Genomic DNA, 20,651 nt, shown 5'->3' on the forward strand with positions numbered 1-20,651 from the left:
TTTACGATCCGGATCGCGATTATAACAACCTTGATTTTTTATGAATATTTTATTGCAATCAACATTTTAAAGAATCTTGTCTAAAGTATAACAACAAACTATATGAAACTTGTCAAACTCACAAAGAGATCGTTCAAAGCACGATACTACTCACAATACGTGAACCACCCAATACGATACGATTTACATAGTTAAACTTAAATTATTTTGAAAAAGACAATGTTTCGAGAGAACATGTAGAGAATGATCTTGTGAGATCAAGTAAAGCAAGTTTTTTTTTTAAGTGCTTTATTATATTTTGAGTCAAGAACTTGTGCGTTGTAAAAATGGGGTCCTAGACTAGTCCTCCTATACCCAAAGTCACAAATGTACTTCTATAATTCTATTCAACTATGTTACTCTATTTTAGTCATTTCCATTCTCCACAAGCATACTTTCTCCATCTCTCTCCAAATCTGTATGAAATTGAGTATTGGAGTACAAAAATAAAAAATTGTCAACCATCTCCATACTTTCCTATAAATTTCTCCCACTTTTCCTTCCACTATGAGATCTCCCATTATTTAGCCTTCAACTCTTCTTCTTCCGATGCTTTCAGCTCTTTTCTCTTAAGGTTTCTTTCTCTTTTCTATTAAATTTTTCCGGGTTCATCTTTTTTCCAGTTTCATTTTTCTGGGTTTATCTTTTTTCAGCTTAATTTATCTGGGTTTATCTTTTTTCAGTTTTATTTTTCTGGGTAATGTTGGGTTATTCTTGAAATCCATTGTAATTTCATTTTTCATATTATTGTCAGTTCATGGATGCAATTGATTTGGGTTGTTTATAACTGTTGCTTTCCCAATATAAAAGTTAATGCTGATTTTAGTATGTTTCTGTTTTTGCCATTTTATGAATACTTGCCTGATTGAAGTTTCTGTTTCATTAATACTTATTTGTATTGTATGAAGTACCAATTAATTCAATTTCTGTTTTGTTGCCTAATTGCCTTGATTGATTGATCCTTTTGAGTTATATCTGTTTGTTTTATTACAATTTATGAGTCAGTTGAAGTATTAATTGTTACCACTTAATGAGATCTTACTTGATTATGCTGAGATTCTGTTACTAAAACCCATCAATCTTTTGGCAGATTTCTTTTAATCCTATGATCTCATCATAGTAGAGAATTGCCTGAATAAGGAGATGAAGTTGCTTTAGATGCTGGTGAAATCCTGGAAATCCTCTTAATCCTTACATAGTTGATGATTGAATCTCTACAAATTTAGTGATTCTTTAAAGGGTTTTTTAGGGTTTATTTGATTTTTGTTGAATGAGAAAATTTTAAGTTGAAGGGTCATTATGAAAGCTTTTGAAGGAATTTCATTAAACATAGAGAGGAGATGGGCATTTCCTCTTGTGATAAGTTCTGTAATATGTGTATTTCTCATAGCTACATTCTTCAATATGAGTCTACTTTCTTCAATCCATACTATAAATGCCCTCATATCACACTATTCTAGATCATCCTTGAACCAAACAAATCCTTTATTTGTAGAATCAGTACTATTTCAGCCTCCCCCTCCACCTTCTGCACCCCCGCTCCCTCGTTTTGCATATTTGATTGCGGGGTCTAAGGGCGATTCGCGTAAGCTATGGAGGACATTGCAGGCATTGTATCATCCAAGAAACCAGTATATAGTTCACTTGGATTTAGAGTCCCCACCAGAGGAAAGATTGGATCTTGCTGCACTAATTGATAGTGATCCATTGTTTGTTAGTGTTGGGAATGTACACATGATAACAAAAGCAAATATTGTGACTTATAGAGGACCTACTATGGTTTCCAATACACTACATGCTTGTGCTATCCTTCTCAAGAAATATAATGATTGGGATTGGTTTATCAATCTCAGTGCTTCTGATTATCCTTTAGTCACCCAAGATGGTAAATTTTGTTTCTTATCAACTGAAATTTATCAAAATGATGATGGTTATGTGTTAATTGATGATTATTCGACGTTTTGTAGATCTTATATATACGTTTTCGAAGATAGACAGGAAGCTGAACTTTATCGATCATACTGGCCGGTTAGGTTGGAAGGAGTAAGTTTTTAGTATTTGCGCAAGAATTTAGGCGAAATTTATGTGGATTAGCAATTTGCTTATTATTGATTATGTGTTGCAGGGGTGCAAGGGCTATGCCATTGTACATAGACCCGGGACTTTACTCATCAAAAAAATCGGATATATTTCGGGTTCAACCAAGGAGAAATTTACCTACATCGTTTAAGTTGTTTACTGGTTAGTCTTTCGTGAAACTAGTCTTGGTAAACCTGTAAATCTGTTTACGTATGAGCGATGATCGTTACGCGTAAATACTGATTAAATGATGTGTTAATTCATTCAAATTTCTGTTTGTTAATTGTTTACCGTTGGTTGGATGAGCGTGATTTGAGAGCAAATTGATCCCTTAATTGAACTGTCAAGGAACTAACTCAACCAAAAGTTTAAGCTGATGGTTGAGGCCTCAAGATATGTTATATACTCTAACACGCCCCTCACGTAAGAGCCCTTCGGGCTAGAAGTGTGTCTGTAGCACAGACGCTCCTTATACCTGACGCTAAATGTTCGAACCCGTGACCTCTTTTCATGCTAGCTCTAATATCATGTTAAGGAACCAACTCAACTAAAAGCTTGAGCTGATGGTTAAGGCCTCAAGATATGTTAAATACTCTTAACAGCTTTGCTTCTCATCAAGATCATGTTTAATGCCTAGTTGTTCTGGTTTATATATGATTGTATGATCAAGCATTTCGCATAAATTATTCAGGTTCGGCATGGATGGCTCTTTCACATGATTTCGTGGAATACTTGATTTGGGGATGGGATAACTTACCTAGAACGATGCTTATGTACTACACAAACTTCGTATCCTCTCCCGAAGGCTACTTCCATACTGTCATCTGCAATGCACCCGAGTTTGCTAAAACCGTTGTTAATCACGACCTTCACTATATTTCCTGGGATTCACCACCCAAACAGCACCCGCACACTCTCACTTTGAACGACACCAATAAGATGATTGCCAGCAACGCCCCATTTGCTCGGAAATTCAAGCAAGATGATCCTGCATTGGATAAAATTGATCGAGAACTTCTTGGCCGGGTGAATGTGAGTGTTACTCCTGGCAAGTGGTGTGGCGGTAAACCACGCTGTAGCGAAGTTAAAAACCCCGACAAGGTTAAACCAGGTCCTGGTGCTGAAAGGCTCGCTCGACTTATGTCAAAAATAGTTTCCGCAGAAGCATTTCAGAGAAGACAATGTAAATAGAATCTACACCAGAAAACTTACTTGTCGGAACGTAACAGAGCAAAGATGATGCTACTTGGCATACAAGGTAGAAGATCGATCTGGAGAGAGGGCAACACCCGACAAGTGATCGTTTACTTGGCGGGTGTTCAAGTATGTATCGGTTGCTCTTTGCACGCTGAACTGCTGACGAATTTGTTGCGGTTGGGGTTAGTTACTAACAGTGCAGTGATTAGGCCATAGCTGATTTTAGTCTCACTTGTTATGATGTATGTTTACAGTTTTGGTACATATGATTTCTTCAGTGTTCTGAAGGAAAGGATAGTGCTACTCTTGTGCAGAAAACTACTACCTTTGATGTTTATACAACATTAACACATTTACCAATAGCCCTCATTTTGATTTTGATCCCTTTAAATGTTTTTATAATTTTTGAGTATCATATATATATATATATATATATATATATATATATATATATATATATATATATATATATATATTCAAAATTATTTTTCATCGACGATTAATCAATAATATATTAAATGGTAAGAAAAATTTTGTTAAGATAAAACACATTGTTTTAAGGGTAAAATCTCAAAATTATTAGGATAATGACCTTTTTTTTATTTTTGTTTATAATTGAGTATCAAATAAGGTACAGTTAATTGTTTAGTTGGATCTCACTAAAACAAAATATATATATATATATAGAAAATTCTTAAAGCCAAATGCATGATTAAAGATGACAATCCCTTTATGCTCTCACCAAGTATATGGAGTGCACAAATTTTTGTGAAGTAATCTTTAATTGAGTTGGCTCATTATATATTTTTTTAAATATTGTAAGTAGGCATTAAAAATAATGTAAGTAAACATTTAAGATATTAAAATTAGGCATTAAGGATACGGTAAGTAAGCATAAAAATAATGTAAGTAGGCATTATGAATACGGTAAGTAGGTATTAATTTTAATGGGCTGGGCTTGAAATACATCTCTAAAAAGACGATATCTCAAGAGACTAGCCGTATTGAGTGTGTATATTTGTGAAATGTTTTTATATTTTTATATCAAAGATTTGTTTGTTGAAAATAAATTATTAATGAAGTATTTAAAAATTAATTATTTGCTTTACTATTTTGTACATCAAAATTTAAACTAGTTATTGAAATATAAAATTATTGATTTGATTTATAATTTCATTAGTCTTATATTTAAATTTGTATGCAGGGGTCCACAAATATTCAAAATGGCCATTATATTGTTATTTGTTAAGTATTCTAGATTTGAACATGACTTTTCAAAATTGAAAAAAATCAAAAAAATCTAAGAGCAACCACATCAATAGAGTAATGACTCAACTCCCATGAACCACCAAGTCAAGCTTTCATAATCATATTTATTCCTCATTTTTAAATAGACTTTTTCTTATTTTATACAATGCAATTAATAATCTCCATTAACCTAAAGTTTACATCTTTGAAATATAGGATTAGGCCCAATTACACTCAACAATACGAAAAAAAAACTAAGATGGTTCTACATACATGTAGAGAAAATTAATTTTTTTTGTTTATGGTCTTATATTGATATTCTGAATTCGTCTTTGCCCAATTAAAGCATGTTAGTAATAAATTTTTACAAATGATGAATATATATATATATATATATATATATATATATATATATATATATATATATATATATAATTAGTAATTGTTATAGTATAATATTATAAATGGTGTTTGGCACAAATGTCTAATTAGCAAGGGAAGTAGGAATTCCGTACTTGACATTGTCAAGTAATGAAAAGTATTATTATATGCTAATCTTTTTCAAGGTATAATTAACGTAATAGTCAAACAAATTGGCCACATTTGATCAATATTTATTTATAACTATCAACTGCTTAGAAAAATTGACATTCTCATACTCTATTTGCAAAAGTGAAGCCACAAGAATTAGAATGTGTGTAAAGTCGCCATTTACACCCAATTAATTTAAATGTGTCTAGTTTAATCTGATATTGTCTGTTCTAATCTGATTTCAATTCATATGATTAATCATTGGAAGAAAAGAAATCAATAAACTTTAATTTGTTCAACAATACGATATCATATCTCAAACCACAAATTCGAATTTTATTTTATCCTAATACTCCCTCCAATTCAGCACTAACGTCACATTTACTTTTTGGACACTATTCATCTCTTACTTTTAATTTATATTTTATTATTAATCTATAAGTTAAAACATAGTCAAGTGGAATCTTGTATGATTCGTTTCAATGCAAGGATTATTCATATTAACTTTCCATAATTTTTAATTATGCACAATTAGAAATATTAATAATTGAATAAGTATATTAGATAGAGTGCATAAAGCAAATGGGACATTAGTAGTAAATTAAAGGAGTATTAAATAAAATACTTATTATTTATTTAATTTTTTTTATTTTTTGCATCAACCTACTTGCAATTCCATTGGTCAACGTCAACTATAATTTGGCGTGTCAGAATTGGGAAAAGGAAGGGAATTCACATGTGAAAAAAGGTTCAGCATTTATACGCGGCTAAATTCACGACAAGCATTGTCAAATTTATATTCCATCCGTCGCTCGTACTTAACTACTTTTCATTTTGTCTGTCATCTTTTATATATTAAACTTTTAAAATTATCTTTAATTACTTTTTAAATTTTTAATCTTTAACATCTCTCCGAATAATCATTAAACTAAAACAAGCTAAAACTAAAAATCGAATTACTGTGGCAAATGAAAATAATCACCAAAATGATTCAATAAGCATCAATAATGATCGTTAATTTAAGAAAAAAATGTGTGTTGAAATTTAATACATGTTCACCTTTTTTGCTATAAATTTTAATAGCAATTGCAATATTTGCGGTATTAGAACCTAAACTTCAAGATCTTTCCAATAATATATTATATGCCCGATTTCGATAACCGAGTGAGAAATTACTATCATTTAAAATTTGTTTGTGCTGAAATTTGATACATGTTCAATCTTTTGAGCATAACTTTTTATAGAAAAATTGTATTAATGCAAAGTTTATGTCATTAGAAACTAGATTTCGAGAGCTTTCCAACGACATATTATATGCCGAACAAGAAATGACAACCATTTAAAGTTTGCAGGGATTTTTAACATCCAGGACTGCGGTATGGTCGCGTAAAACGCACGACCAGACCGTGTATGGTCGCGCAAAAAGCGTGACTCCACTGCAGTTCGGTCACACATTTTACGCGACTGGATGTTAGACATTACTACAAATTTTAAACAGTCGTCATTTCTCGCTCGATTGTCAGAGTTGGGCATATAATATGTCGTTGGAAAGCTCTTGAAGTCTAAAATCTAATGTTGCAAACCTTGCATTAATACAATTATTCTATAAGAAGTTATGCCCAAAAGATTGAACATATATCAAATTTTAGCACAAGCAAATTTTAAACGATCATCATTTCTCGCTCGGTTATCGAAATTGGGTATATAATATATCATTGTAAAGATCTTGAATCTTAGATTCTAATGCCGCAAACATTGCAATAATGTGATTTTTCAATCAAAAGTTTTGACCAAAAGAGTGATCATGTATCAAATTTCAACACAAAACATGTGATTAGACTTATTTTCCGATTTTAAAAAGTTGTTTTCTTTTTTAAAATTAATATTTTTTATTTGAATATAATTATTATTAAAAAATTTAGTTTAGTAATAATAATGGTTGATTTTATAATTAAAAATAGACTTAAGGGCATTTTAGTAATTCCAATAAAAAAGGGGTGGCGAAAAAATGAAAAGAGTGGCGAACTTTAAGAATTGGGATTCCGTTCTAAAATACTTACATCATACACATTTTTGCGTAATCCAATGCATTTGTCGGATCATTTATATCTAAAGTTATATATAACTAAATATTATAAAATTTTAATATTATGAAAATATGTGACGAGACGAATAAAACAAGATTCCACATGACTATGTTTTTTCTCGTATAATAGCCGAAATATATAAATTACACAGAATGATAAAATTGTTTTAGTGCAAGTATTATGGAATAGAGGACGTACAATTATACATTAAATAAAAATTTAAAAATAATTGAATTATTTAGAATGTTTAATGATATAAAGAAAGAGTTAAATTATATAAATAAATATTTTTTATAAAAATTTTTGTAATAAAGTAGAAAGAAAAAGACGAAAAAGTAAAGCGTAACAACTAATATGCAAAGGGAGTAGTATTATGTTGAGAATTTTCTGTTATATGTCCCAAATCAAATCAATGCTATTTGAATCTTCGTTGTTCTACACCTTCTTTGGCCTTCTGCCATAGCGTTATATGTCCTATTCAATTCCTTAATTATTTTCCATTTTCCCCATTTCATTAAAGAAAAATAATATTTATCTAAATGGGTTTAAATTAATTTAATCTTTGCTCAAAATCCAACTCCATTATTTGATATTCACATAATTTTTCAATATTTATTCACTAAATGTAAAATAAATTCAAATTCCAATTAAATTTTAGTTCATTGCTAATATTTTTCATTAATTAGGTACTGTTAGCCAATACTTTCTCAGTCCTATCAAATTCACTCTACCTTTTATTTTAGTCTGTTTTATTAAATTTATCCTATTTCTTTTTATGATCATGATTCATATTTTTTTTTTTTATTTTCATCAATACTTTGCAAATTATTCTATCTAATTCTGGGTGATTATTGGGATAAGGAAGTCTTAGTAAATAACGGTTATTATAAAGTTAACAAATTATTTTTATGTGGTACGATTTGATAAGGTTAAAACTTTATTATTTTGATTTACTTTTTTGATTTTATTTATTTTATTATTATAATTTTTATTTTTTAAGGGTGATTTACGAATGAGAGTTATTGTTCGTTAACTATCAAATCCCAATTATTCGGTTAACTATCAAATCCCTACTGTAATCTTCCATTTTAAGTTAGCTTTATATCCTTTTCTATGTTCATCTCACGTGATCTTTAGTTAACCAACATCTTGTAGAATAATTTTATTGTACTACATTTCCTGTATATATATACGGATATACCCATGTACTATGCAAAGAAATTCATATGAGAACACAGGCATATTTTATAATCCATAAATTTCTCCATTTTTTTTTCCATAAAATACTTATCTAATTTTCTTAATTTTCCCACGACTTTGGTGCAAAATTGGCAGAACATAGGGAGTAATAAATAAATTGTATGTATTTTATAATTACTAGAATTCCTTGTGATTTTACCTTACACTTAAAGTGTAGATTTTACATGTAGTACTCCATCAACTATTAAGATTAAAAAATTTGCGAGCTAATTTGCCTTTTAAATCTATAATTCACTCAAAATTATTTAAAAATAATCGCAAGATGAGCATAATACATTTTTTTGATTCACAATTTACGCAGAGATCAACGAATAATGTGGCACTTAGCTAGTTAGTGTTGATAATCCTTGCTTTTCCATTTTATATTCTTTCATATTATGTGTTGCCAACCATACATTCTTTATTATGCCTAATTTTATGCATTCTTCCGAGAATTGGGATAATCTCTGATCCTTTCATCTCATTGAATTTGCAACATTTCATTTCTCTATATGAGAACTTTTCGAAAGATATATAACAAACCCAATAGTATATAAAGAGTAATATACAAAAACTAAATTGAGATCTCTAAAACACCGTACTATTATCAATTATGCATTCAATCTTTCCAAAAATGATTAATTCGTAATCTAATAAAATTTCGAGACAATAATCTACGCGATCAATAGATTGATCTAATTTGGTGGGCAAAAAGTTACAACATATCTAGGAGCTCTACATCTATTAAGACTGGAAGAATCATCATAGGCATAAGTGTAAGCCTTAGGACAAATAGCCTTAAACAAATTAGCAAAAACAGTAGGCTTACAAGTCTTAGGGTCAGAAAACTTCCCTGTGCAACAATATTTTGCTGATTGCATAGCTAAACAAGCACTCTTACACCCCACAACCTTATTCCCCTTCTTGACTTCCAATGCTGAAGGGCAACAAATATTGATATCCGCGTCACATTTAGCGACACCACATCCGACCCCACCCCCTACTGGCTTCATAGAAACCGGCAAGTTGAATCCATCGACAAGGCTAACATCGTAGTAGTGAAGAGGGGAGACTGACGAGCCAAATGTCATTTCTACGACTGTGGCTGGTGGAACTCCACTTGTGCCGCGACAATTAAGCTGTCCGGAACAGTCGCCACTCTCACATTCTCCTCTTCCTTGTTTGTCGAAGCTGCAACCTTGTCTACCCCATAGCCTTCCTGCCCATTTTTCGGGCAGGTCTAGGACAACTTCCTCACCACTCGAGAGATGGAAACCGCCTTCTTTTGGGTTCTGCTGACCTGGGTTACCTAGGATCCCCGGCCACAAATCTTGGTTACAGTTGTTAACTACTATCAGTTGAATTGCATCTGTTAATGAAACACACAAGACACAACTATGTCAAAGTTTTAACTCAAATAATACGAGCTTGCTTTAAACGTAAAAACACATTTATAAGCCTGCTCGGAGTAAAGTAGTTATAGGGCAACTATAGTCGTTAGTTTTTTGTAACGCTATAACGTTCTGAAAACAACTAGTTGCACGACTTAACATTACCTAAACTGCAACTTCACCGAGTAGTGAATATATGTAGCTAATTCAAACTAAAAAACAGAAAGATAGGCAGAGGCAAAGTAAAAATTAACAAATTCTTGTAAAGCTTAACACATACTACATTAATAAATTAAGGGTCCTAATTTTTTGGAATCTTATACAGCGAACATGTTGAACATACTCAAAATTTTCCCTGAAGATAGAAATACCTGTTCCAAAAATGGAAGATAGTAGTAGTAGAGGATGAAAAAAACAGTATGAAAGCAACAAGTTCTTCCCCATGAATATGATAGAATAGCTTAAGTTTTAGTGTTTGTATTAACTTTAAACCAGTGACTAAAGATTTATATAGAATTTAGATTTAGATTGGGTAATCTTTATTTCACTTTAAATCAGTTTTAATATTTAAAAGTACTTTTAAATATTTTAATCCTTTTTAAAGTTATCCCTATGGAACCTTTAGAAATTTATAAACAACAAAGAAATTGTTTTGCAAATAAAGGAGACAAATATATCCTTTACTTGCTGGACAATCTGGTGAAGAATTGAGGTGATTATACTAAATCTGTATCCTGTTTTGTCTGCCCCAGAGAATGTCTTGGTTGCTTCTTGCTGGAGTTATACTTAAGTTAGTAGTAGACAGTACAATACTAGACTTTAATAAGAAGGTTGCCACTAAAGAGATCCTTTCCTCGAGAAAGACGTGCAAATGAAAACAAAGAAACAAAAAACATGGCGAAATAACGAGGGTCAGGTGTATAAGACATGGATTGCTCACAGAACGACAAGCGACTTATGACTTTGATGCAGCAACAGAGAACCGAATCAGATTGATTATTATGTCCGTCTGAATCAGTGCAGAATGGCAGAGAAATTCGTAAAGGAGAGGTAGTTTCGGATGAACCAATATTTTTAGCTTTGTTAACAAAGATCGTATTATGGTTCATTATGTTATAGTACTATAATTTGTGTAACGATATATTAGTGTATTTTACACTTAAAGATGAAATATATAACAAAGTTCTATAATCAAAACTCAGTACAATGTTGTGAATTTTCGCTCTGCCATTGAAACCTTGACCGAAATCCTCAAATTCTGCCACTGTTTGAGTCTTATAATATACAAGGCATCATTAAAAACTCGACATGTCGTAATGGAAATTCTACATTTTGATCAATCAGAAGAAGAAATTCTACATTTAGATCAATTTGACGAAGAAACGATTGATATCGACAATAGTTGACAAAAATCTACGTAGAAGACTCTTGGGAAAAACTTGTCAAAATATTAAAGCCAAAATTTACCATGGAGCAGCTGCATACACTTGAGAAAATCACGATACCTGGAACTTTTCAGCCAGCACCGGTAAAATTTTCAATTACGTCTATTTTTTGAATTATAGGGTAGGCTGAGAAACATCTTTTTTTCAATCCCGAAATCTCGTCTAGAAAAGAGGGTACTTAGCTCCAACTGAGACAAGTTATGATTCTCAATTACATCTATTACTGCCGGGTATCTTAATATTATATCCGCAAAAACTGCAGCGTGTGAATAATCTCTACAAGAATGGCATCTTCGGATACACAAATTGCACATGAATAGCTGATTACAAGTGAATTGAAATTAATCGGATGAGCCACAAGCTTGGCAGCAGAACGGCCAATAGCCATGTTTACTTGACGAGACCAACCTGTACATAGTGGGGAAAGGGTAAAAAAAAAAGGAGGAAAAAGAAAGGTTTCGCCCAAACGGAATGTGACTCCTTCTCCAGAAGCAAAAAATCACTGATTTCAGCTATCTGTCTGTGGTGAATCTCTTTCTAGCCAAATTTGCGCCTTAATCTTTACAATGATATTATCTACTATTCAGCTTTAACGACCCGCGACAAACAACGAATTGGTTGATACCTTATTTCCTTCAGCCTGCATTTTTCTCATTCTTGCCTTGTCTATACGTGCTCGTCTTACAGCTTCTTGGATCTGCCGATCATGGTCTTTCAACATCTGATCCATATTGCCAGATGGGACTATTAAAGGGCCTGAGTAGTGAATTTTGTTGCCCTTGGACCCATAACCAAGCTGGAGAAAACAGAAAGGCAACAGATTAGGAGCAGTGCAAAGAAAACTTGGAAATTTGAGATCAGCATGGTAAAAGATGGAATTGATGATAGAAAGAACTTACAAGCACAGGATCTTTTTCACTGCATCTTCCATCTTCATTTCGGTGAGAGCTTGTAGGACCCTGCATGCAATCTGCTCGATCTCGCCTATTCATGGATTCCGATGCTTCTTTGAATGATCCAGGGAACCTAGCAACTTTTGGCACACCATTTTGCACAGAGCTAGACTTTTCTCTCTTCTCCTCAGATAAGAAGCTCCTCCTTGCTGCCATTGGACCCGATACTGCCGATAAATCAGCCCCATTGGAAATTTTGGGGGCCTCATCCAAGTTTTTTCCAGCCTTCACCCATGCAGCTGGGTTAACAAGTGGTCCTGAATGTGATGCTCTCTTAAAATGATTCCCTTGCCAGCTTATGCTAGATTCTTCTACTGCTTGAGAAGCTCTCGGAGGCTCCATTGGAAAGCCAGAAGCAACCTCTTCCTGGTGAGAGTTAAACTTCTCACTTCGACTCTTTGAATTAGATTGAGCTTGCCTCTTCTAAGAATAGCAAACACACAAGTACCACAACCAACTTTACAAAATGGACAATAGAGATGAATGGATAGCAAAGTTATAGACACACTCCATATAAAAAGGAAAAGAATGTCAGCATATGGAAAACTAAACTATATATAAACTAGAGCAACCCCCCAGTCAAAGAGATCTTTAGTGCGCAATTGTCTCAATTTTGAAATTCATTTCATAGTGAGCCTTGACAATATTTATCAGCACAAAAAATTTCATCAGCAAAGTGATTCAGCTTTTTTAAAATTTAGCCTCAGGCCTCTTCTGCATACTTCCAGGCTAACCACACTGTTCAGGTCAGAAATTCTAGCACATGTGAAAAATAAAGATGAATCTAACTAAGCTATTTTTCCATGAAAAGCACGGATTAGCATAAACCCAAATTGTGCAAACACCAACATTGTGTATTAGTTTTGAATAAGGTTATTTTTTGGTTCATATATCATGAGTATTGTACTTTCACGGAGAGTTTCCAACCCTAATCCTAAACTTGAAGATTTTATAAGATCCATAAGCAACTCTGCACATCTTTAGTGCCCTTCTATTCTAAAACTAAACTAAACCTTGCACCACTAACACCACATCAACCCAAAGGAAAATCCATGTGCAGTGCCCATGAGTCCAGAGTGACATGGTCATGCACCAACCAAGATGAGCTATTAGAATTAAAGGTGTCAAACTAAGAATTTATTAGCAACCCTTTTAAAAGGATTTTTTAATATTTAGAAAATATATAAGTTACGGTAAGGATAAAGGGTAAAAATTTAAGCAACTCCATCAAGAGTGATAAAGTAAATCAAAGTGGTCTAAATTTATACATACTGAAACCATGAAAACTAATAAAAAAAGAAGGTACTCCCTCCATTCCTAAAAGACTGTCCATAATAAACCCCAAAAATGAAACTGAAATCTTGGAATAGAAAACATTCCATTGCCCCAATACCATTAAATAGCTCCTTCCCAGGATGGGATTTGGGAGGTTGGTTGTATGCAACGTTACACTTGTCGATGATATGACCGACAAAGAGGTTGTTTCCGATTGACCCTTGGTAGAAAATGTCATGTGCAACTTCACATAAATAAGAAGTGCACATGATTTAATTAGACATTTGGAGTAGGATGTGGGATAATATTTTACTTGAAAAATGAAATGGATTAATTATTGCCTTGAACAAAGTAAATAAGCCATCATTTCATAAGATGACTTGTGCAATGTACATCAACACCTTGATCCTAATGGGAAAATATTTTAATTGAAGTAACCATAGCCCGAAGAAATGAGGGTATTATGGGCAAAATTTTATTAGTAAATAAAAATTATTTCAAAGTGGACAAACATTTTAAATCAGCTCGTTTGAGAAAGGTGGGAAAACATTTAGACATGAAGAGGGTATCATGAAAGAATCCCAGAGCTAAATCTTATAATTTCGGGTCCTGACTGAGCATCCAAAAGATAGTCTACGAAAAATAAGACTACAAAAGAATCACAAACAGAAAAATAAAATATAGCAAAATAAATAATAAAATATAAATTACCTGCATAGACACAGCTAATTCTGCATTTGCATCTGGTGCAGGAATGGCACGTGACTCTCTTGTTCCCCTCTTATTGGGGTCACCTCTATGAGCCCTACTTGCAGCTCCTTGCCTGCAAAAAAGCAAGAACTAGATAAGCTTGTGTGCACAAATCCCACCCTGCAAATTTTTTTTGATAAGAAAATAGAGGAGAGGATGTTAATCGTGATTAATTTCTCCCAAATGACCCTGTAACCCTCAGATAGTCTCTTCTCTCATATCACATGCTGACAGCCAGAGCCAAAGTAAATTGGAAATAAAAACTGCAAGCATACTCACCTTCTAGCTTCTTCATCTCTCAGTTTTGCATCAAACTCTTTGCTCGGAGGATACTTTGGCAAGCATGATGGATCACATGGAAGTGGTTTTGAGGTAAAGAACTGAAGAACAAACAAACTACCACTAAGCATAGGCCATAAATAAACAATAAAAGAAACCTTAAATAGCTCAAGTTGCAAAGGAGTTGAGGATGTGGGTGAACAAGCTACAAAATTAATCCCCAAAAGCATCAGTTTTAGATAGAACATAGCATATGAGGTTACATTTTTTGATAGATTTGTCATTCCTAAACCTAATAACATCTACACTCAAAAATAGGGTTTGCCACAAAATAAGGACTGAATATAGGTAGGACATGGAACTTGACAGATAACAGTTAAAAAAATAGTCACTAGATAGTAAACAAACGTCCCATAAACAGGCAGGGGTGTGGCCCTCCCAAACATTTTCATTGTTACAAGTTACGACGTATAATTTTACCTTACAAGATACAAAGTGATAGTTGCAGAAAGGTAAAAATAAAATTAGTTTTAGTACAACCAATAATACGCCAAGAGTTTAAACCATAGTCCCCCTCAATTTTTCTATTTCCAGGCTCTGAATGTGGGGCAAGTTTCACTCTAACTCTCTAAGTAAAAACAGAAGTATGGCAAAGCATGAAACACTAATATATTCAGAAAATAGATGGTGGGGAATGTCATATTCATACATAACAAAGAGGGGATAAAAGTACTAAACACCCTAATGTTGCACATAATTTGAATTTAAAAGGAGCATAATGGTTACGATTACCACGAATAGGGCAAAAATCAAATTTCCAACAGAATTTGGAGAGTAGTCTAATAGTTTTTACAGTGAACTTGCAATAAGCGCAGACTTCTCTTAAAAACACATAAATTGTGATTGAAGAAGCATAACATGATTGAACTCCTCAAAAACAATCTTAATAATAAGGAAAACCAACCTCATTCTTAAGGGCAGAAGAAGCAGAACCACGGTCAGAAGGATCAATTGAAAGCAAAATCTCCAAAAGACCAAGAGCTGGAGCAGGAAAGTCTTTAAATGTTTCTCCAACACGACGTAAATATGGTTGTTGGGGCTTAAAGATAGTAGCATGAGGTAACTTTGATTTTCTCCAATATTCTTCAGAAGGTGAGCCACAAAGCTTGAAAATCTTGTGCAACTGTTCCACCTATAATGTAAGATCACAATAAGGACAATAGATCATTCTCTGTTCATGTTTTGAAAAACCAACACAATGAGGATACTCAGATACTTGTGACACATAGGATCAACTTAAAACAAAACTCAAGTCTCAACATTTCAGTTTATTTGTGCAACAAGTTCAATTGCACAAAATTATACTCCCTTTGTTCCTTAAAGTTGTTCACACAAGGTAAGTTCACGGGAATTAAGAAAACTAGAATCTTTTAGATGGTTGATATATTATTTTATTGAATAAGTTTAATGAAAGAAAAGTGAGGACCATAAGCATTAAAAAATATTAAAATAAAATTAGTGAAAAATATATAAGGACCACAACTATTAAAAAAATGTTAAAATAAATAAAGTTAGTGAGAAGCATGTAAGCAATATTAAAATGTTAAATTAGAGCTAGTAGAAAATATGTGAAGACCGTAAACATTAATAAAATATTAAAATGAGGATAAATTAGATTAATTATGTCCAAAATTTGCGATATAGTAACAAGATTCATTAGAAGAAAACATATAAAACGACCCAAATGGCAAATGTGAACAACCTAAAGGAACGGAGGGAGTATTACTCTACAATTAGCCAAACAAATACAAGCTTTTCAGGTAATAATGATTGAAGTTTTAAGCAAAAAGCCACCTCATCACCATTCACCATCACAAGACGTACCCAAAAATTGACTAAATCTGAAACGTAAATGAAGATATTCGGTTTTACAAAATCATTTGCAACCAAAAACCTGTTTTCCCAAGAATCAGAGTAACCCAAGATATATCAGTGACAAAAAAAAATTGAAAAAAAAATTATCTTTGTTTTGACCCAACAAACCTCTAAATATTACATTTATACCAAAAAAGGATCAAGAGAATGCTCTTTACGTTTCCTTCAACTGTAAGTTTGGCTATGAATTATCTTTTCTCTATACATTGTGTGTATGTGTGTATAGGGAAGACCACATGAACTATTGGGTCATCTAGACAATCCCAATCTTTTTGGATTAAAGTTTTCACATTGTTGTTGTGTTGTATACTTGTATGTATAAAGAAGATCCACTGAAAACTGAAAACTGAAGTGTATCTATGCGTATTAATAGGGTAATTTCAGCTACCGTCATTGTTACAACATAAATTGACAAGATCTACTGATTTGCCATTTATAAGGGTGTGCGTACCCCTTTGTTGCCAATTGGGTTCCTTTTTCCATGGTTTTCATAGTTTTCACCAATTGTTTGGTTTTCACGTGATCATCTCCCTATATATAGTGCTATACCTATAAGGTTAATTAACCCAAAGTCAAAGACACCAAATCTTGAACAAGTTGCAAGCATTGTTTAACCCGACCCGAAAAAACCCTAAACCTAAAAGCAAATTTATAAGACCCTTAACCACCAACCCTCCAATATAAGTAGTAATCATCTCCACGGAGCATATATTGTGTTGTGTGGCAATGAATTATTCTAATGCAATCATCAGAAACACAAGCTCTTTAAATAGGATAGGGTTAAAGCCTTAATCAGAAGTTCGTTGTAATAAAGCTGAGCAACCACAGTTTGTGAATGGATGAAACAAACTCAATACCTATTTACGCAATTTCAAATAAATTTTTCCACCAAATTGAACCTATTCCATCACCATTCCTGGGTTTTAGCTCATCCTTTTCTGAAAATATTCAGCATAAAGCCTTTCCAGGCGCCTATCCCACAAAGAATTATTGATGGAAATGGAACCATAAGCCAGGAATTGGTTTCAGCAAAGAATTATCTGAATATCGCATGCACATAGAAATCAAAGTTCTAGTCATGAGTAGAACAAAACAGAATACCTCAGTTCGTCCAGGCATTATTGGCTTCCCAGCATAGAGTTCAGCAAGTATGCAACCTGTACTCCACAAGTCCACTGCTGTACCATAATAAGTTGCACCAAGTAGAAGTTCGGGAGGCCGATACCAAAGAGTCACAACTCTGCTTGTCAGAGGCTGGCTTCGATGAGAATCATAAAAGCTTGCCAAACCAAAGTCTGCAATCTTCAGTATCCCATTGTTATCAATTAAAAGATTAGACCCCTTAATATCTCGGTGTAAAACACCCCTGCTATGACAGTGATCAAGTCCACATAACAGCTGCTGCATATAGCATTTAACCTGGGCAAGTGGGCATGTATATGCAAGATTAGAAAGCTAAAGCATCATGGAAGAGGATATACACTAGAAATTCAAATGCTTAGATCTAATTATTGTTTATTAACCATCAAAATCTGATAGGAACACTTTAACTTTGAGGCATCCACATTCATAACACATACATAAACTTTGAGGCATCCACATTCATAACACATACATACTATAAGAACATCCAAATGGAGGACTCAAAGAATCAATACCTGTGGTTCAGTAAATTTTACAGCTGGATGTGATGCAAGCCCTGCAAGGTCATGCTCCATATATTCAAAAACAAGATATAAGCTGCAAGACATCCTTGATGTAACAAGACCCTCAAGTTTTATTATATTAGGATGTTCTAATCTACGAAGAATATGAATCTCTCGAGCCATGAAGCGCACACTTTCAGGCTCCAAGTTGTCAAATCTAACTTTCTTCAAAGCAACAATTTTTCTTTGTTCAAGATCCCGAGCTCTATAAACATTACTGTAAGTTCCTTGGCCAATCTGCAAAGACAAGTTTGACAATTATATATTATAAAATATGTCAAAACTCAAAGAACATACTAGTAATATCAAGACAACAAATTCGATTAAATAAGCAATTTCATAAGTCATGCTCAAAACTGCAAGCAGAAAACTTGTACACTTGCCAAATACAACAAAACCACTTCTAAAATTAAATAAAGAAGCCAAAGGCATTCACCAGAACCAGTCCACTCTAAGCTACAGTACTAATTTTGCGTTCTAGACTTCAATGTAACAACATAAGTTAAATATAACTTCCATCAAAGCGACGCAAAAGCAGCAAAAAGCCAAAAACCTCTAACAGCTCAAGCACCATTTATCAATATATTTACCTAGCTGCTGTCAAAAAGTAAGCAATTTCCCCATTCCAAAAGAGCTGTCATATTTTTGACAATGTAACCCACAAAGCTTAGTCAAGAGCTACAACTTACTCCCAAAAAAATAACTTGAGGGTAGACGAATAAGTCCTTGCTAAGTCAAATTGTGTAGACCTAGTATTTCAAGTGATGCATAAAATCTTAGTAAACGAATGTTTTCCTCCGCAATTTTTGAGCTGATTGAGTAAATCAATTTTCATGAAGAGAAGCAAATAAATATTTTTAAAACAATATTCAAGAGAACTAGAGTGGTAATATGTAACCAGTTGATCAAAGTTAGCACTAGAAAACTTGTCACACAAAAATTCTTCGGCACACTAAAATACTAGAATTTTGACCCAGTAAACTCCCACCAAATTATCATAAATACTCCAGTACAACAAAATAAATAAATTGACCCAATAAAACTCTCCCACCTAAACATCAACCTCCATCCAAATCTAGTCCATGCCATTTATTCCTACATAACCAAAGAGTATCAAGCCATCAATATCACCAAGCAACAAATTTTCCATTTATATTTTTGTTTCCTGCACAATACTTATGTGATTATGTCCATTCTCGATTGACCCATTGATTAATAGTTCTTTACTTAAAAAGCTCACCAAATCATGGCCATCGTTTATTGATGTGCAGGTGATGTTTGCTAAAAAATGGGGTTAATGGGATACAACTTTTTTGATATTACGAAGGTTAAGATTGCATACATCGGACCCCTAACTGCACTGAGGCAGAATCTACTTATTGGAATTGGGTTTATATAAAGTATTATCTTGAATAACACCATAAAACAAATTTAATTAATTCCACCAATTAAGTTTAAAACGTAATAAATCCACCAATTTAGTCATTTAAGCAATTCACTTAAAGATCAGCCCATATTGAATTATACTATCAAAATCAAGAAACCAAAAAACATAAAACCATACTTTATCAAGCTTCTCAAAGGAATCAGCCTTTCTAGGAACCCATCCTTTAATAGCTTCCCCAGCAACTGCAGCAAGCCAAGTAGGCCAACCAGCCGAAACCTGCTCTCCTTCAAGTGATTTCGGAACCGTCCCACTAGCTGGATGATACTGAAATTGATTACCAACAATAAACTCGGCTTTATCCCTCTTCCGATCAAAACTCTCACCATGTAAACGAACACGACTACCATTGTTTACCTGCTTATCAATCAACAAAACCTTATCGTCATTATTACAACAACCTTCATTACTCTCAATTCTACTCTGATCTTCACTCCTAAGCGAAGAAACCGGTTTACTAATTGCAAGTCTCTCTCTCGAAGAATCCTTACTATCATCTTCAATTGCAGAAGGTTTACAGCATATACAACCCATAATTGACCCTAATTTGAAGTTTCACAGTAAATCCAATATTCCACATAAAAAACGCATCTCAATTTCACAAGATCTGACTCAATTCCGCCATTGACGTTACCCTCGAAACCCTAAAATTGAATGTTTGAATAAAATGTGAGTAGAATGAATTGAATATCATGAAACCCTAGGAGAGAAAACATAAGAGATGGATCTGAGGCATTAATTGGTAATTGGGAATTGAGAAGAGAGAGAAAGAAAGTGTAATGTTGGTTTGTGAAGAGAGAGAGAGAGTTTATAATTATTGGTTTTTTTTTACTGAGGAATTTATATGAAGCAGTGTAGATTGTGAGTGAAGACGGCAGAGATGAGAGTGGAAGTGTGTGTGTGTAGGGAGAAAAGGGGAAATAGAAAGAGACATTCTTTTTATATGAGTTACAATCGCTCATTTTGACGCGTGGATTTCCCTTTTTAGAAGGATTATTTGCCGGTGGGGTTAGCGATGCAAAATCAAACACCAAACTAGAGTTGTTTATGGCG

At 33.3% G+C, this 20,651-nt stretch overlaps 3 protein-coding genes across 3 annotated transcripts; 1 reads left to right on the top strand and 2 right to left on the bottom strand.

Moving 5' to 3' along the window:
* The first annotated feature begins 323 nt into the window (after positions 1–323).
* LOC130818036 (beta-glucuronosyltransferase GlcAT14B-like) lies at positions 324–3,677 on the top strand. Its single transcript, XM_057684062.1, has 5 exons — positions 324–613; positions 1,130–1,924; positions 2,007–2,082; positions 2,165–2,280; positions 2,810–3,677. Exons 2-5 carry the CDS (start codon positions 1,339–1,341, stop codon positions 3,307–3,309), a joined length of 1,278 nt encoding a protein of 425 aa, XP_057540045.1. The 5' UTR covers positions 324–613; positions 1,130–1,338; the 3' UTR covers positions 3,310–3,677.
* A 5,184-nt stretch (positions 3,678–8,861) lies between these two features.
* Positions 8,862–10,340, bottom strand: LOC130817598 (thaumatin-like protein). Its single transcript, XM_057683399.1, has 2 exons — positions 10,183–10,340; positions 8,862–9,789 (listed from the first exon to the last, which is right to left on the bottom strand). The coding sequence occupies exons 1-2, from the start codon at positions 10,253–10,255 to the stop codon at positions 9,116–9,118; spliced, it is 747 nt and encodes a 248-aa protein (XP_057539382.1). The 5' UTR covers positions 10,256–10,340; the 3' UTR covers positions 8,862–9,115.
* Positions 10,341–11,573: 1,233 nt separating this feature from the next.
* On the bottom strand, positions 11,574–20,493 carry LOC130817597 (probable serine/threonine-protein kinase At1g54610). The gene is made up of 8 exons (XM_057683398.1): positions 19,719–20,493; positions 18,107–18,391; positions 17,550–17,867; positions 15,478–15,705; positions 14,514–14,614; positions 14,196–14,307; positions 12,156–12,632; positions 11,574–12,052 (listed from the first exon to the last, which is right to left on the bottom strand). The coding sequence occupies exons 1-8, from the start codon at positions 20,130–20,132 to the stop codon at positions 11,846–11,848; spliced, it is 2,142 nt and encodes a 713-aa protein (XP_057539381.1). The 5' UTR covers positions 20,133–20,493; the 3' UTR covers positions 11,574–11,845.
* Between the last annotated feature and the right edge of the window lie 158 nt (positions 20,494–20,651).

Source organism: Amaranthus tricolor, chromosome 7 (genome assembly GCF_026212465.1).
Source record: "Amaranthus tricolor cultivar Red isolate AtriRed21 chromosome 7, ASM2621246v1, whole genome shotgun sequence".
NCBI classification, from domain to species: domain Eukaryota; kingdom Viridiplantae; phylum Streptophyta; class Magnoliopsida; order Caryophyllales; family Amaranthaceae; genus Amaranthus; species Amaranthus tricolor.

Coding starts and splice junctions, on each gene's coding strand:
- LOC130818036 (XM_057684062.1), top strand. CDS start 1,339: ATGAAAGCTTTTGAAGGAATTTCATTAAACATAGAGAGGAGATGGGCA. Junction 1,925..2,006: donor TCCTTTAGTCACCCAAGATG/GTAAATTTTGTT, acceptor GACGTTTTGTAG/ATCTTATATATACGTTTTCG. Junction 2,281..2,809: donor ATCGTTTAAGTTGTTTACTG/GTTAGTCTTTCG, acceptor TAAATTATTCAG/GTTCGGCATGGATGGCTCTT.
- LOC130817598 (XM_057683399.1), bottom strand. CDS start 10,255: ATGGGGAAGAACTTGTTGCTTTCATACTGTTTTTTTCATCCTCTACTA. Junction 9,790..10,182: donor ATCTTCCATTTTTGGAACAG/GTATTTCTATCT, acceptor TTTCATTAACAG/ATGCAATTCAACTGATAGTA.
- LOC130817597 (XM_057683398.1), bottom strand. CDS start 20,132: ATGGGTTGTATATGCTGTAAACCTTCTGCAATTGAAGATGATAGTAAG. Junction 17,868..18,106: donor TAAAATTTACTGAACCACAG/GTATTGATTCTT, acceptor CCACTTGCCCAG/GTTAAATGCTATATGCAGCA. Junction 14,308..14,513: donor AGAGATGAAGAAGCTAGAAG/GTGAGTATGCTT, acceptor GCTTTTTTGCAG/GCAAGGAGCTGCAAGTAGGG.